At 38.1% G+C, this 20364-nt stretch overlaps 1 protein-coding gene across 1 annotated transcript; it reads left to right on the top strand.

The window, feature by feature from the left end:
- Positions 1 to 1707: 1707 nt before the first annotated feature.
- On the top strand, positions 1708 to 15946 carry LOC102808435 (uncharacterized). Its single transcript, XM_085499548.1, has 5 exons — positions 1708 to 1814; positions 14097 to 14199; positions 14511 to 14626; positions 14931 to 15018; positions 15578 to 15946. Exons 2-5 carry the CDS (start codon positions 14148 to 14150, stop codon positions 15868 to 15870), a joined length of 549 nt encoding a protein of 182 aa, XP_085355674.1. The 5' UTR covers positions 1708 to 1814; positions 14097 to 14147; the 3' UTR covers positions 15871 to 15946.
- The last annotated feature ends 4418 nt before the right edge of the window (positions 15947 to 20364 follow it).

Consider the following 20364-nt stretch of genomic DNA (forward strand, 5'->3'; position numbering starts at 1 on the left):
TGAGATCGTTTCGTCTGTCCGCCATCTTTAATCACGAAAACGAAAACAAATTTATCAGTGGTTAAATTATTGTGAACAGTTTTCAACGCAGCGTATAAATAATAACACTTAACACTATTTTTATGTAAGTCAAGCTCTGGGACTGTTGTATCTTTCCGTGATATTTTTGCCGAGTGGAGTCTTCGCTGAAATATAAAATCAGCCATATTTGCTTGACCCAAGATGTCTATCTCATTTGCCCAGTCTAATAACGTACGTGCTTAGAGAGATACGAAGGTGTGTGCAAAGGTACCGCTCGAATACAACCATTTACTGCTCGATTACAACCTTTTACCGCTCGAATACAACTATTTGGCGCGAAAAGTCAATACGCACAAACAAACAAACAGTGAATCACGACTCAACATAGTATTTATTTTCTCATCAATAATAATAGAAGTATAATCGCATATTTATGTAAAAGCTAAAATGAACCTTTCGTGACACTGAATTCTAGGGACTACATTTGACAGGTGTTTATGCGGCAGCCATGTTGTTGTCATGGCAATGGTTTAAATACGGCTGGAAATTGAACATATTAGCTCTGATTGAGGATATTCATTCATATTTAGGTAGAAATATTATAGCGTTAAATGACATAATGATCGTGGCATATCCGTTTGTGATGATTTAAGGAGACATATCAAGTAGTACGCTGTCAATTTGAGATTAACCACTTCCGGTGAACTAGTCAGTCTCTTTCTTCAAGATGTAATTTGCTTTCATATACAAAATAGTTTTTGACGAACATGAAAATACAAAATTTCGTACAAAAGAAGCAGTGAATCAGAGGTAACATTTGAGCATCACTAAATGAAAAATGCGCTTTTGCGTTAACAAAGCACGTGCATACCAGCGCCTAATTTTCCGATGAAACTACACATTTCCGGGGTATTTGAAACTGAAATCGTCATCCGGTATCAGGAGCCAATCAGCGATGGCCTTACAGGTGCGGGGAAAGGTAGTTCATTGGATTTGTATCGCATTGCCAATTGTAGATTACCTGACTCTGTGCAGACTCACCATAACGGAAGTATTTTCATTATGCTGAAGTGACACTCGGTTATTCATAAGTTACTTTCACCACGAATCCACTCAGACTAATTCAAAATATTCACTGTCGATTACATATACATGTAGGTTCAATCAACTTTTTTTCAAGGCGTATTTTTAATATTTTCATCAATTATCACTGCGGCACCAATTGTGTAAACAAAACGTAGTCATGTGACCAGCGTTTATGAAATTAGAGTTAATAGTCGAAAAGCAAATTATTTTCAACTGTCTATGAGACGCTCCCATTCACATACCGTTTTTCTTTACGTATAAGTCCATGTTGTACCACACATTTTTATTATCAGTATATTAATTTTCAACATTTTGTGTAAGATAACAAACAAAAAATCATTTTCGACTCATTAATGGAGCGCTTATTATTACAATAGACTTTAAAATGGCCGCCGAGATCTCGTTGAGAACCACGAGACTTGTTTTTTTTTTTGTCCCTCAAATAATGTTCCGTTCCCTCCCTACATCGCGTTCACTGTTCCACCGACCTATGTAACCATGGTATTTGGAACAGCGTACGCGATGACGTCAAAGAATGGATTTGTTATGGTGCCAGTTATTGGAAAGAAGAGATGGTAAACATAATTTATTTTCAGTATCGCCGTAATAAATAAAACCCGTGTGTAAAGCCCACTCATCTCGTATTGTTACCTGGGAACAGATCTGATCAGTCCAAACGTCTTTCTCTTCAGTTTTTTCCGCGGACGGTAAGTGACTTTAATTGAACGACTTGCATACGTCACGGATTCCTTGTCGTTAGTGTATGTTGAGATAATCTTCTGCAAAATATTCGACAAACTCCAATATAATATTTATTTATTTCGTTTAGCTCAACATTTTGACAAACATTTCCCAGAATTCAAGTTTTTTTATGTCGAGTTCAAATTAAGTTAAAGGGCGGCGGTCGAATTTTATGTACTGTGGAATACTTTATTTTCGCTGGAATTAATTTTCGCTGAAAAGGCTTTTTGGGCGTTTTGCTTGGAATTTATTTTCACTGATTTTTGATGAGATTAATGTGAAATATAGAAAAAAAGTATATTCACTGGATTTTATTTTCACGGAATCATCCCTTCGGCGAAAATAGCGAAAATAAATTCCAAGCGAAAATAAAGTATTCTACAGTAAACAAACAACGTATTTTACACGCGTTGTATACGTTGCTATGGGTCCCATATCGAACAATACGCGGCGCGACGACTGCCGCCCTTTCAATATTTTGAGATTTTTTACCGTATACTTCTATACAAAAGTACTTTAGCATCGCTCCACTGGCAGTTTTCCCGCTCTCTTAGAAGAAGCCATCCAAGCACTATTAATTGTCATTGGCGGTTCTGTTTTATGCAATGTATCGGTGTAAATCCCCCTTAAGCGTCAGACACTGCGGATTAGTCACCAAACGTGCCGAAGTTACGTAATGTTCATCGTGTCTAGCACAAAACGTGTGGTCCATTAACAAGTGTGAAACTTGTTGCGATTCAGATATTCGCTAACTAAGCATATTACCATTACAACCTATACATATTCTGAAAGCTTAGATATGGGCGAATGCGGTATTGAATATGCCATATCAATTTTATTTCAATTTATATTATCAAACAAAAACGCTCAAATTTCATAATAGTGCATTAAGACTGTTGTCTGTTGTCATTTAGTCGTTGCTAGAAAACAAAATCATTCAAGTGATTACAAATATTAAAAACTGTTTTTTCAGTCAATAATCGGGGTAGTTGAAAAGTGCACTAACGAAATTGGCATCCGGTAATCACTTAGACAGCCGGTACGGCTTATCACAGTCACTCTCCTAGTAGAGTGACTGTGGGCTTATGCACTACCGTCATATAGTAATGACGTAACGCACAAATATGGGCAACGGCATGTCATGATAAACAATACTATTTGATTAACAAGGGACAAGCCAAAACAGATTATCATATTGATCATACCAATGTAATCGGAAACAATACAATGTAACACGGTATCCAAACTAGAAACAATGATGAAAACCACTTCCACTGAAAATAGACATGGACACAAATTACATCGATTTGCATGGAAAGCAACTGTCTTATTCAAGTCATTTTCAATAGATGATAGGCATTCATCGTTACATGATAGGCATTCACCTCAACGTGATAGTCATTCAACACAACGTGATAGGCATTCACCATTACATGATAGGCATTCACCATTGCATGATAGGCATTCACCATTACATGATAGGCATTCACCATTACATGATAGGCAATCACCATTACATGATAGGCATTCACCATTACATGTTAGATATTCACCATTACATGATAGGCATTCACCATTACATGATAGACATTCACCATTACATGATAGGCATTCACCATTACATGATAGGCATTCACCATTACATGATAGACATTCACCATTACATGAAAGGCATTCACCATTACATGATAGGCATTCACCATTACATGATAGGCATTCGTCATTACATGATAGGCATTCACCATTACATGATAGGCATTCACCATTACATGATAGGCATTCACCATTACATGACAGACATTCACCATTACATGATAGGCATTCACCATTACATGATAGGCATTCACCATTACATGGTATGCATTCACCATTACATGATAGACATTCAACATTACATGATAGGCATTCACCATTACATGATAGGCATTCACCATGGTATGATATGCATTCACCACAATGTGATAGGCATTCACCACAACGTGATAGGCATTCACCACGACATGATAGACATTCACCATTACATGATAGGCATTCACCATTACATGATAGGCATTCACCATTACATGATAGACATTCACCATTACATGATAGACATTCACCATTACACTATAGGCATTCACCATTACATGATAGGCATTCACCATTACATGATAGGCATTCGCCATTACATGATAGGCATTCACCATTACATGATAGGCATTCACCATTACATGATAGACATTCACCATTACATAATAGGCATTCACCATTACATGATAGGCATTCACCATTACATGATAGGCATTCACCATTACATGATAGACATTCACCATTACATGATAGGCATTCACCATTACATGATAGACATTCACCATTACATGATAGGCATTCACCATTACATGATAGACATTCACCATTACGTGATAGACATTCACCATTACATGATAGACATTCACCATTACACTATAGGCATTCACCATTACATGATAGGCATTCACCATTACATGATAGGCATTCGCCATTACATGATAGGCATTCACCATTACATGATAGGCATTCACCATTACATGATAGGCAATCACCATTACATGATAGGCATTCACCATTACATGATAGACATTCACCATGACATGATAGGCATTCACCATTACATGATAGACATTCACCAGTACATGATAGGCATTCACCATTACATGATAGGCATTCACCATTACATGATAGGCATTTACCATTACATGATGGACATTCACCATTACATGATAGGCATTCACCATTACATGATAGGCATTCACCATTACATGGTATGCATTCAACATTACATGATAGACATTCAACATTACATGATAGGCATTCACCATTACATGATAGGCATTCACCATGGTATGATATGCATTCACCACAATGTGATAGGCATTCACCACAACGTGATAGGCATTCACCACGACATGATAGACATTCACCATTACATGATAGGCATTCACCATTACATGATAGGCATTCACCATTACATGATAGACATTCACCATTACATGATAGACATTCACCATTACACTATAGGCATTCACCATTACATGATAGGCATTCACCATTACATGATAGGCATTCGCCATTACATGATAGGCATTCACCATTACATGATAGTCATTCACCATTACATGATAGACATTCACCATTACATAATAGGCATTCACCATTACATGATAGGCATTCACCATTACATGATAGGCATTCACCATTACATGATAGACATTCACCATTACATGATAGGCATTCACCATTACATGATAGACATTCACCATTACATGATAGGCATTCACCATTACATGATAGACATTCACCATTACGTGATAGACATTCACCATTACATGATAGACATTCACCATTACACTATAGGCATTCACCATTACATGATAGGCATTCACCATTACATGATAGGCATTCGCCATTACATGATAGGCATTCACCATTACATGATAGGCATTCACCATTACATGATAGGCAATCACCATTACATGATAGGCATTCACCATTACATGATAGACATTCACCATGACATGATAGGCATTCACCATTACATGATAGGCATTCACCATTACATAATAGACATTCACCATTACATGATAGGCATTCACCATTACATGATAGGCATTCGCCATTACATGATAGGCATTCACCATTACATGATAGACATTCACCATTACATAATAGGCATTCACCATTACATGGTAGGCATTCACCATGGCATGATATGCATTCACCACAATGTGATAGGCATTCACCACAACGTGATAGGCATTCACCACGACATAATAGGCATTCACCATTACATAATAGGCATTCACCATTACATGATAGACATTCACCATTACATGATAGGCATTCACCATTACATGATAGACATTCACCATTACATGATAGGCATTCACCATTACATGATAGGCATTCGCCATTACATGATAGGCATTCACCATTACATGATAGGCATTCACCATTACATGATAGACATTCACCATTACATAATAGGCATTCACCATTACATGATAGGCATTCACCATTACATGATAGACATTCACCATTACATGATAGACATTCACCATTACATGATAGGCATTCGCCATTACATGATAGGCATTCACCATTACATGATAGACATTCACCATTACATGATAGGCATTCACCATTACATGATAGACATTCACCAGTACATGATAGGCATTCACCATTACATGATAGACATTCACCATTACATAATAGGCATTCGCCATTACATGATAGGCATTCGCCATTACATGATAGGCATTCACCATTACATGATAGACATTCACCATTACATAATAGGCATTCACCATTACATGATTGGCATTCACCATTACATGATAGGCATTCACCATTACATGATAGGCATTCACCATTACATGATAGGCATTTACCATTACATGATGGACATTCACCATTACATGATAGGCATTCACCATTACATGATAGGCATTCACCATTACATGGTATGCATTCAACATTACATGATAGACATTCAACATTACATGATAGGCATTCACCATTACATGATAGGCATTCACCATGGCATGATATGCATTCACCACAATGTGATAGGCATTCACCACAACGTGATAGGCATTCACCACGACATGATAGGCATTCACCATTACATGATAGGCAATCACCATTACATGATAGACATTCACCATTACATGATAGGCATTCACCATTACATGATAGACATTCACCATTACATGATAGGCATTCACCATTACATGATAGGCATTCGCCATTACATGATAGGCATTCACCATTACATGATAGGCATTCACCAATACATGATAGATATTCACCATTACATGATAGGCATTCACCATTACATGATAGGCATTCACCATTACATAATAGACATTCACCATTACATGATAGACATTCACCATTACATGATAGGCATTCACCATTACATGATAGACATTCACCATTACATGATAGACATTCACCATTACACTATAGGCATTCACCATTACATGATAGGCATTTACCATTACATGATAGGCATTCACCATTACATGATAGGCATTCGCCATTACATGATAGGCATTCACCATTACATGATAGACATTCACCATTACATAATAGGCATTCACCATTACATGGTAGGCATTCACCATGGCATGATATGCATTCACCACAATGTGATAGGCATTCACCACAACGTGATAGGCATTCACCACGACATAATAGGCATTCACCATTACATAATAGGCATTCACCATTACATGATAGACATTCACCATTACATGATAGGCATTCACCATTACATGATAGACATTCACCATTACATGATAGGCATTCACCATTACATGATAGGCATTCGCCATTACATGATAGGCATTCACCATTACATGATAGACATTCACCATTACATAATAGGCATTCACCATTACATGATAGGCATTCACCATTACATGATAGGCATTCACCATTACATGATAGACATTCACCATTACATGATAGACATTCACCATTACATGATAGGCATTCGCCATTACATGATAGGCATTCACCATTACATGATAGACATTCACCATTACATGATAGGCATTCACCATTACATGATAGACATTCACCAGTACATGATAGGCATTCACCATTACATGATAGACATTCACCATTACATAATAGGCATTCGCCATTACATGATAGGCATTCGCCATTACATGATAGGCATTCACCATTACATGATAGACATTCACCATTACATAATAGGCATTCACCATTACATGATTGGCATTCACCATTACATGATAGGCATTCACCATTACGTGATAGACATTCACCATTACATAATAGGCATTCACCATTACATGATAGGCATTCACCATTACATGATAGGCATTCACCATTACATGATAGGCATTCACCATTACGTGATAGGCATTCACCATTACGTGATAGGCATTCGCCACAACATGATAGGCATTCGCCATGGCATGATAAGCATTCACCACAATGTGATAGGCATATAGCATGCACCACAACGTGATAGGCATTCAACACAACGTGATAAGCATTCGCCACAACGTGATAAGCATTTGCCAAGACGTGATAGGCATTCACCATTACATGATAGGCATTCACCATTACATGATAGGCATTCGCCATTACATGATAGGCATTCACCATTACATGATAGGCATTCACCATTACATGATAGACATTCACCATTACACTATAGGCATTCACCATTACATGATAGGCATTCACCATTACATGATAGGCATTCACCATTACATGATAGACATTCACCATTACATAACAGGCATTCACCATTACATGATAGGCATTCACCATTACATGATAGGCATTCACCATTACATGATGGCATTCACCATTACATGATAGGCATTCACCATTACATGATAGACATTCACCATTACATGATAGACATTCACCATTACGTGATAGACATTCACCATTACATGATAGACATTCACCATTACACTATAGGCATTCACCATTACATGATAGGCATTCACCATTACATGATAGGCATTCGCCATTACATGATAGGCATTCACCATTACATGATAGGCAATCACCATTACATGATAGGCATTCACCATTACATGATAGACATTCACCATGACATGATAGGCATTCACCATTACATGATAGACATTCACCAGTACATGATAGGCATTCACCATTACATGATAGGCATTCACCATTACATGATAGGCATTTACCATTACATGATGGACATTCACCATTACATGATAGGCATTCACCATTACATGATAGGCATTCACCATTACATGGTATGCATTCAACATTACATGATAGACATTCAACATTACATGATAGGCATTCACCATTACATGATAGGCATTCACCATGGCATGATATGCATTCACCACAATGTGATAGGCATTCACCACAACGTGATAGGCATTCACCACGACATGATAGGCATTCACCATTACATGATAGGCAATCACCATTACATGATAGACATTCACCATTACATGATAGGCATTCACCATTACATGATAGACATTCACCATTACATGATAGGCATTCACCATTACATGATAGGCATTCGCCATTACATGATAGGCATTCACCATTACATGATAGGCATTCACCAATACATGATAGATATTCACCATTACATGATAGGCATTCACCATTACATGATAGGCATTCACCATTACATAATATACATTCACCATTACATGATAGACATTCACCATTACATGATAGGCATTCACCATTACATGATAGACATTCACCATTACATGATAGACATTCACCATTACACTATAGGCATTCACCATTACATGATAGGCATTCACCATTACATGATAGGCATTCACCATTACATGATAGGCATTCGCCATTACATGATAGGCATTCACCATTACATGATAGACATTCACCATTACATAATAGGCATTCACCATTACATGATAGGCATTCACCATGGCATGATATGCATTCACCACAATGTGATAGGCATTCACCACAACGTGATAGGCATTCACCACGACATGATAGGCATTCACCATTACATAATAGGCATTCACCATTACATGATAGACATTCACCATTACATGATAGGCATTCATCATTACATGATAGACATTCACCATTACATGATAGGCATTCACCATTACATGATAGGCATTCGCCATTACATGATAGGCATTCACCATTACATGATAGGCATTCACCATTACATGATAGACATTCACCATTACATAATAGGCATTCACCATTACATGATAGGCATTCACCATTACATGATAGGCATTCACCATTACATGATAGACATTCACCATTACATGATAGACATTCACCATTACATGATAGACATTCACCATTACATGATAGGCATTCACCATTACATGATAGGCATTCGCCATTACATGATAGGCATTCACCATTACATGATAGGCATTCACCAATACATGATAGATATTCACCATGACATGATAGGCATTCACCATTACATGATAGACATTCACCAGTACATGATAGGCATTCACCATTACATGATAGGCATTCACCATTACATGATAGGCATTTACCATTACATGATGGACATTCACCATTACATGATAGGCATTCACCATTACATGATAGGCATTCACCATTACATGGTATGCATTCACCATTACATGATAGGCATTCACCATTACATGATAGGCATTCGCCATTACATGATAGGCATTCACCATTACATGATAGACATTCACCATTACATAATAGGCATTCACCATTACATGATAGGCATTCACCATGGCATGATATGCATTCACCACAATGTGATAGGCATTCACCACAACGTGATAGGCATTCACCACGACATGATAGGCATTCACCATTACATAATAGGCATTCACCATTACATGATAGACATTCACCATTACATGATAGGCATTCATCATTACATGATAGACATTCACCATTACATGATAGGCATTCACCATTACATGATAGGCATTCGCCATTACATGATAGGCATTCACCATTACATGATAGGCATTCACCATTACATGATAGACATTCACCATTACATAATAGGCATTCACCATTACATGATAGGCATTCACCATTACATGATAGGCATTCACCATTACATGATAGACATTCACCATTACATGATAGACATTCACCATTACATGATAGACATTCACCATTACATGATAGGCATTCACCATTACATGATAGGCATTCGCCATTACATGATAGGCATTCACCATTACATGATAGGCATTCACCAATACATGATAGATATTCACCATTACATGATAGGCATTCACCATTACATGATAGGCATTCACCATTACATAATAGACATTCACCATTACATGATAGGCATTCTCCATTACATGATAGACATTCACCATTACATAATAGGCATTCACCATTACATGATTGGCATTCACCATTACATGATAGGCATTCACCATTACGTGATAGACATTCACCATTACATAATAGGCATTCACCATTACATGATAGGCATTCACCATTACATGATAGGCATTCACCATTACATGATAGGCATTCACCATTACGTGATAGGCATTCACCATTACGTGATAGGCATTCGCCACAACATGATAGGCATTCGCCATGGCATGATAAGCATTCACCACAATGTGATAGGCATATAGCATGCACCACAACGTGATAGGCATTCAACACAACGTGATAAGCATTCGCCACAACGTGATAAGCATTTGCCAAGACGTGATAGGCATTCACCATTACATGATAGGCATTCACCATTACATGATAGGCATTCGCCATTACACGATAGGCATTCACCATTACATGATAGGCATTCACCATTACATGATAGGCATTCACCACAATGTGATATGTATTCCACCACGACATAATAGGCATTCGCCACGACATGATAGGCATTCACCACAACGTGATAGGCATTCACCACAACGTGATAGGCATTCACATGGCATTATATGTATTCGCCACGACGTGATAGACATTCGTCACGACGTGATAGGCATTCACACTTACATAATAGGAATTCACCGCGACGTGATAGGCATTCGCCACGACATGATAGGCATTCACCACGACGTGATAGGCATTCACCACAACGTGATAGGAATTCACCACGACGTGATAGGCATTCACATGGCATTATAGGCATTTGGTCCATAAAGTGGCGTGAAACCATAGACTGCAACGAGGGTATGGTAAAGTGGCGATAAATTACAACGTTTAGGTCGTAAAGTGACCATAAATTACAACGTTTAGGTCATAAAGTGGTAATAGATTACAATGAGTTGACCATGCCATGAATTTGACTGAAAAGTGGACATAGAATATGACGATGGGATCGTAAATTGGCCTATGAATACAAGGATTCGGACCGTGAAGTCGCCAAAGATTTTAAAAAATGACAATAATTTGCGACAATGGGACAGTGATGCAACGATGTGATGGTGGTGCGACGATAGAACGCGGTGATACGACGATGAGATGGTGATACAACGATAAGACGCGGTAATGCGACGATAGGACGCGGTAATGCGACGACAGGACGCGGTGATACAACGATAGGACAGTAATACGACGATGGGACAGTGATACGATGATAGGACGGTGATACGACGATTGGACAGTGATACGACGATGGGACAGTGATACGACGATGGGACAGTGATACGACGATGGGACAGTGATACAACGATGGGACAGTGATACGACGATGGGACAGTGATACGATGATAGGACGGTGATACGACGATGGGACAGTGATACGACGATGGGACAGTGATACGACGATGGGACAGTGATACAACGATGGGACAGTGATACGACGATGGGACAGTGATACGATGATAGGACGGTGATACGATGATAGGACGGTGATACGATGATAGGACGGTGATACGACACGTAGGATAGAACAGTGATACGACGATAGGACGGTGATACAATGATATGACGGTGATGCGACGATAGGACGATGATACAACGATGGGACGGTGATACGACGATGGGACAGTGATACAATGATGGGACAGTGATACGACGATAGGATGGTGATACGACGCGTACGATAGGACGGTGATACGACAATGATATGACCATAGGACGCGGTGATACGAAGATGTGACAGTGATACGACGATGGACATTAAATGATTATAACAATGAAACTACGGTGTGCGTAGCATTTTCTCTTATCATGGTGTACTTTATAAAGCAACGTTTTACAGGGAACATCTCAGTTTGTGAAGAATATATGGGGTATTCCCGAATCTACAGATTAATAATTAGTGATTTTAAAATATAGGTACTTACATACAAAGCATGTAAAACAAAAGCAATGCGCTTTACCGACGGAAGGTGTCAGTGAGATCACTGATATATCCACGGTGATTTTTTTGTTATTGTCGGAAATAAATGAATCATTATAATATATTATACTCTGAAAAAAAGAAACTACTGATTGTTCATGTATTTATATTTTCTTTTAATTATTCATGATGATTCATGATGAATATTGAATTCTCGAGATGCAGCGACTTGTACATCATAAGGTGCCGACAGCGTGTTTTTTTTTATTACGTGAAATTAAGTGAAATTGACGAACAGCACTGATTTCACAACGCATGGAGATATTACGTGTGCGTTATTCTTTTTGCATCGCTAGATCTCATCAGGTATTCGAGAAAAAAAAACGTGGATAAATGACCAATTATATAATATTATCACGCATCTATTTTCAACAAAAAATGTCAACAGCTTTTTTTCATTTCCCTTTCGAAAGAAACGTGACTGGGACAGAAGCTCGGCGGAACAACTAATTGCAATATTGACGACAGTGGTGACAATGTGTGTAACGAGTATTTTTTTTTAAATAGCTGTAATTATTAGAATTGGTTTTATTTCCGCAAGCAAGCTGCATAACATATTAAATACCTCGTCGTTTCCATGACAACCAACTATTACAGTTTATCCCACTGCCGCGTAAGTGATACGTGTATTATGAGCACAAACGGCTGTACATTTAGCGTTTCGTTGGCAGAGGGCGTTCCTTATAGGGAATGTGTATCGGAGCGTCACGGGGTCATGTTACTACGTTGTGTGGTATGAATACGTGAATTAGTTTGTATTCCCGTCGTACTATGCCACATCATACGAGAAGCGAAAAAACTCAACTTCACATAATTAAAAAAAATATCGCCGGTGGATCAAATTCTTTCTTGAAGTCGTTCGCTGTCTGTAGCAAAACATCGGAGAAATCAACGCCAGGAATTGCGTAGCACCGAATGAGTCACAGTTCACGTAGTGTACACGGAGACCGCCCTAAATTTGCATTTCTCCCTTTGCAGTGGTATGCACATAACCTCTCACTGGTCCCTGTAAACAGCATAAGGGTTTCGGATTTCGTATGGTTCCTGAGAAAATGTTCAGGCAACATGATCCCGAAAACGAATTAGAAGGTCCATAGCACAAAATACAGTAAAGTGAACGAGTGTTTAAAACAATGAAAAGTGATTTTGTGATTAGACAAGGCGACCTCCGAAACAGATTAGCTTCAGCGCTCAAATACTTCAAGATTTTTCGCCAAACCAATTGAGTTTATCAGTTGTCATGGCGATTGCAATAATCAGTCGGAGGTGTATATAGTATAAAGTGGGAATAAAACTTTATTATGTATATATAAGTATTATACTATCTAATTTGTGTGCCTGTACTCTTTCCATTCTCATTATGCAGTCCAGGCACCGAATACACCTGGAGTACAACCAACAAGTCTGATCTGTCACGATGATTACGTACGCGTTCGTACTGTTAACTACCTTATTCGCCGTCTCATTCGGTGAGTAAACGAAGGTCAAAAGTTATATTACACATATTGTTTGGCGAGCATAATGCTGCTGATTATCATTTACCGAGTTTTCAGATGCAAGCACGTAATAGTATGATCACGTAAGTAATTGGCAGAGACGTTCCGACGTATGTCGCGACGGTGCGTGCATACCAAGAATTCGCCGAGTGAGCGAATGACAGAAAAAGTATTTCAAATCAAACATTGACCTAAAAAAAATAATGGATTATTCCGGCGATACCAATCTATTATTGTGGTGACTATGGTGCGTAGTGAGACAAACGATTTTGTTTACCTTACAGATACAGTGAGTGGCGATTGTTATGTATGTAGCTATTCTGGCGAAGACGAAAGCAACTGTAAAACCCCGAGTGAAAATACCGTCTCCATGAGTATCACTGGCTGCGATAGCTGCACGGTAAGTTGAAACGAGAGAGGGTGGGGGCACGCCCCTGATTTCTGGTCGATTTAGGGACTAACCATAATAAACTTAGGGGGTTCTATATAATTGGTTCACTAGAGATAAGTTAAAATATCTGTAATAAAAAAAATAAAAAAAATAATATATACTGTAAACACATGGCTGTAATGTTTGAGATGAAGGGCTTTGTCACGGTTAGCCGTCGGACGTCAGATCCCGATTTGAACGTTTTGCATGTTGACCAGAGAAATTATTAAATAACAAATTTTAGGTACACTGTACTATCATGATTATTCTGCAGACGATATTTTCTATATCGAATGATGTTGTTACCGCCGTCACGCGCTCATGTTCACCAAGTTCTTGCATCGAAAGTACAGTTAATGGCGGTGAGTATGAATTTATTAAAATGGGGATTTAACAATCTGATGAACTGTACTCTTACATAGTCAACTACATAACAATGTAGTTCAAATCATCAGCTGGTTGTGCTGTCGTTCGTCATTTCAAATTTTGTATATTGATGGAAGACCACTACGAAAAAAAAATGGCCGCAGTGAACTGCGTTCGTTCTATTCGCGTCACCAGGGGGCGCTACTTATACTTAAAGGGGGGGAGTCGTCACCTACGCTTGTGTCAGATGGCCATAGCGTGTCATTGTTTATAAACAAGCGTCTACCCATGAGCCTTTGCGTTTTTAGTGTGTGTTGTTATCGTTGCTTGGGACTCAATTCCTGCGCGTGCGCAGGTGACGACCCTCCCGCTTTAAGCACGGCATGTCGGGATGTTAGATAAACATATGGTTCACTTCAGAGTATCTCGCGAGTAGTTAAAACTAAACCTGACTCAGCTGTAAAAAAAAATGGCGGTCAGCGACGCATACCGCTTACTTAAATTATAGGGGCAACCCCGGGACTGTACTACCCTGTGTCCAATATATCTTTACAGATCCAAAAACTATAACTGAATGTTGCACTGGTTCCCTGTGTAACAGTGGTTCGACGCCATCAACGAGCCCCTCCAGCAGTACAGAGGTTGCTGGGAACGGTGACAATGTCGATGATAATAACGATGGTGGAGATGCAAATAATGACGATGGCGGCGATGATCAGGGCGATGATGGCGGAGACGAAAATGATGATAATGATGGTAATGGTGATGGTGCCACTCAAATGGTAACATCAGTCGTAACCATGGTGATATCATTCACATCCGCCATATTGTACTCGTTTTATATTTAATCATGGCATGTATCATTTACATACGTACAATTAGATTTGATGATAATGGAATTCGCCAGTAAATTGTTATACCAGATATTTCGTGTGTGATTCGTGCTATTGTTTTATTATTATTATTATTATTATTATTATTATTATTATTTATTTTTTTTTTCAATAAAGAAGTAAACACAGAAAATCACTTCAACAGTAATATTCTGGGAGTAGGTAAGATTTTATTAACTAAACGTAACATAACAATAACAGCATCGTATTGAACACAGAAGAATTATTTTAGTTCAATTTAGTGTGCGCATGAAAATACACTTTTTCTATAATAACGCCTTCTAGCAATGGAACGCGCACGTAACGTAAGTGGACGAAAAAATGTCGATTATCATTTAGAAAAGTGTAAACCTCTCGAACCTTATCTTTTATTGTAGAACGACTAGAGATTTCAGAATTTAGAAGAATTTATACAATGAGTTACAACCACCAAACATTCAAAATAATCAGCCTCTTAAATACAACTTTGTCATTATTACGTTGTATCGATGCCCACTTTTGTATTTTGCGTAGCGGAGCCCGGTTCAACTTATGTGTTCGTCTCCGAGGAAGTCTGAGAGCATTTTATGTGACTTGTTTGTGGCTTGGGATATGTCTTTGAACTTTGACTTGGGATTTATTTTGCCTGAATTAGATAAACATCTCGATATATCGCGCATACATTTTATAGATTTTACATTATTTGGTGGTAAAATGAATACCGCGGACAAATCTCTGGCGAACTTAAACTGAACTTGAATGTACGCTAACGATTAGGCACTATTAATATCGTAATATCGTAACTGACACGGTGTTTATTATTCATTATTATATTTTACGGGTTATTTTCATCCTACCTTATAAGAAAAGGCGAATTCCAAATATGGAATGATTACGCGCGTCCTCTAATAATAAAAACAGACATGGCTGCCACCAGAGTTTGACCGGACTCTACACAAAGAGCTTCATTGATTCTTTTCGGATTTCGGCATTCCCATGATGTATCCTTCGGAGGAAAAGATGTATGATAATAAGATTATTGCGAGGATACCTCAAAGTAATGCATGAAGCTCAGACTTGTATTACTAGTCTGAGCATGAAGACAGTACGCCGTCGCATCGACCTCCGCTGAGCTTCGGTCGATACTGCTGTGCTGTCTTCGTGTACATTTTGAGGTATCCTCGTAATAATCTCATATTATTTCGCTAAGGGGGAAAGGGAATTGCACTCAGTATTGGATAGTGTGTAGATGTCGATTCCTGTATTGGTTCTGGCACTAATGCATTTATGTCTTTCGGTCCATCCATACGAGTGGTCTGAAAAACACTCTAATCTGGCTTATTAGATGCCCGAAGTTTTACTGAGTATTTATGATCCTACTTTCAGAGTCATAACAGATTAACATAATCATTTGAGATTAAAGCTGAGCATAGGGAGTCCATGGTGTATCTATAAGCAGGTGGCTGATGTGCCCAAGCAATCAGCCGATTCCACGCCCACCCGAATCCAGGTCGACAGATCGGCAATTAAATCTACAGAATAAACTGTTGAAATCGAAAAAAAAAACTGTTTTAAAAATAATTCTACGCGTTAAATAATTGTAGTGAATATTCTCTTTTATATTCAAGTATATACACATCAAAAGTCGAAGACTATCTTTATTTACGACAGAATTCAAACGCTTGAAGCGAGGCATGAGTTTGTGAGTTTTATAGTCCGCACGGCACACTGTAGTAAAAATAAACTACGGTGGGGAGAGAAGGGAGATATATTTTGTGGTAGTGGGAAACCCACACGAACCTCTTTTGAAATTGCGGATTAACACACCGAGACATCTACAGTATCTTTAGCATATAAAAGACAGAATCCTATACGTTGAAAAAAACAACGTACATAATATACAGTGAAGTGGAAGTTGGGTATGGGGGAGGTCAATCTGATTAAAATCTAATGTAGTGCACGGGCTTTAATTATTTTGGCTATAAAGTTATTTTTATTTTATTTTTTATTTTACTTTTTTCCCAATTACCAAAGATAAATACTAGATCAAAATAAAATAAAATATATATGCAAAAAAAAGAGCCAAAACTAGGATCTTAGTTTAATCAGATTGGAAGGAGATTAGTCTGCAAGAGAAAAATTCCCGAGAATTGGAAATGATGCAGTAGTCCTGGATGTCTCTGTCACGACAAAAGCTTATCGTTGATAGGTTGACATGTTGACACGTCACCCTGAAATAATGCGCATTGCAAATGCCCACATAAAAAACGAAACACCGAAAAGAGGTTTCCGTCATACCACCGGGACTCATACTATTTATATCTACTTTTGTATCTACTATTTATATCTACATTAGTTTTGAAAAAACAAAGTGAAACAAATATTTACTTAAATCGCTCTTATCTACATGATTAATTATATTTGACCCCCAGATACAAATTTGACCCAGACAATCAGATTACCATTAATGACTTAATCTGATCTGTGGACAATAATGTGAGTTCGTCTCCAAAGTTTGGTTGCAACATAAAAGATTACGTGACAACAAAGACATACATACTGCCCGCGTATCAGCGTTGGGGATGTGGGTTCCAGCAGTCTGATAGAACAACAACTTGTAGGTGCCGGTGCCGTCTCTATCCCCCTGCACGTAAATAAAACATCACAGAATCCTTGCCGCTACAAGTAACAGATTACCACGTGGTGTCTGGAACTTACCCTCGCCCCAGATCAAAAATTGGGGTCTTTACTTGCTGATCTGCGTCTAAAATGACAATTGAAGCGTGATGGCCATTAGTTACCACGTTATTCAGCCATTTTGGCCAAAAGTCTTCTGTTATATTTTAGTTATATTTTAAACGACTGCACAACCAATCAGAGTTGACTACTGATGCAATAGACACTAGAGGGCGCTACGTATTGGTCATTTAGCTACGGTAATATTCCTAATACATTGTATTTAACGTCAACTTAACATGTCTTAGAATTGTTGGCTGGTTATTATGAAAGATGACAGACCTGTAAACCTGTTGTTGTTTTTTTAAGAAATTGTCGTGTTTCTATTTGTGGGGTACATACAATTCTCGCCTCGTTGTAATTGCAATTACCACTCATATTGTGTTGAAATCGTGCAAAACTGTGAAATTGTCACAGTGTGGGGTTTGTCGTCAGTATTGAACTAGAATATAGTGGCAATTTGTGCTGTAACAGCAAAATTATGCTTGCGACAATGCACGTAATCAATTTTATAAACGTGTTTAATTATTTAACTTTAATTCTTGGAATATAGGTGGTCTTTTCCACGGTACATGTAATTGAAACCGTATGTGGTTGCTATAGAGACACCTATAATGAAACTCTATCAATCTGTCCATTTAGGGACGACGTCAAAAGATCGATGTCGGATAAAAAACTTAATTCCTTTAGTTTTTTTTTCAAAACCCCCCTACCCCCCACCCCCCACTGAAACTTAATTGATAAATATTGGTCATGGCGTCAGACTACATTCATCATTAAATACAAATTGATAATCGGACAGTAGTATTGCATAGCAGTTGGTTGTCGGGTGGGTGGAAAAATAGTTTACAAATGCACCTCAATTGACGCACAGATTTACACTCCAAACCATTTTTTCTGTTTTTTTTCCCTTTTTTTGGTTATTTCTGTCCATGATTGGATACAACTACAAATACTCCAAGATTTTTTGACTTCATTAAAAAATAAAATCTAAAATCGTTTTTGTAGGATGGAAACTTTTTGAGGTCAAAAGCCCCCACCCCCAAACTAAAGGAAATAAGTTTTTTATCCGACATCGATTTTTTGACGTCGTCCCTTAGTCATTACCGAACATTGTAAAATCCAAATATGTTGACATATATGGATATCGAGTCAAAGGTTAAAATTAGCATATTTCGTATCAGACTCACAGCTGGTAGACCTTAGTTCAAATCCTACACGAGGTGTGGGCACGTAGAAGACTTTGATTTATTCGCCGTAATTCATCATTACTAACGAGTGTAATCAACAGATGCTTGTGTTATGTTCGTGTCGGCAAACACACTATATATGCGATATGCAAGTACTCTTACCTGGCATAGAAATATTTAAAAGAAAGACAAAAGAAACATATTAAAATATCAAAACATGAAGGTAATAATTAAGTTTCTGTTCTAAAATTCTTATCAACGCTATACATGTTTATCAGGTTTTTTTCCGAGAATGGTCCTTGTGGGCTTCCCATCACCCCAAAATATATCCCCTTTCTCTCCCGCCGTAGTTTATATTTAGTAACAGTGCAGTGCCGTGCGGACTATAAGAACCGATCCATTCTGCGGAGTCGTTCACTCGTCTACATATAACTATTTCGAGATAGACTCCGTGGTCACCATGATTGAGGCACGTAGCAAGTCTCCACGTTGCTCTAACGTGGCAAACATAACAACACTTTTCGTTGTGTTTTTTATTTATCCG

Source organism: Saccoglossus kowalevskii, chromosome 5 (assembly GCF_978046115.1).
Source record: "Saccoglossus kowalevskii chromosome 5, keSacKowa6.1, whole genome shotgun sequence".
Classification (NCBI taxonomy): Eukaryota; Metazoa; Hemichordata; class Enteropneusta; family Harrimaniidae; genus Saccoglossus; species Saccoglossus kowalevskii.

Coding starts and splice junctions, on each gene's coding strand:
- LOC102808435 (XM_085499548.1), top strand. CDS start 14,148: ATGATTACGTACGCGTTCGTACTGTTAACTACCTTATTCGCCGTCTCA. Junction 14,200..14,510: donor CTTATTCGCCGTCTCATTCG/GTGAGTAAACGA, acceptor TTTACCTTACAG/ATACAGTGAGTGGCGATTGT. Junction 15,019..15,577: donor CGAAAGTACAGTTAATGGCG/GTGAGTATGAAT, acceptor ATATCTTTACAG/ATCCAAAAACTATAACTGAA.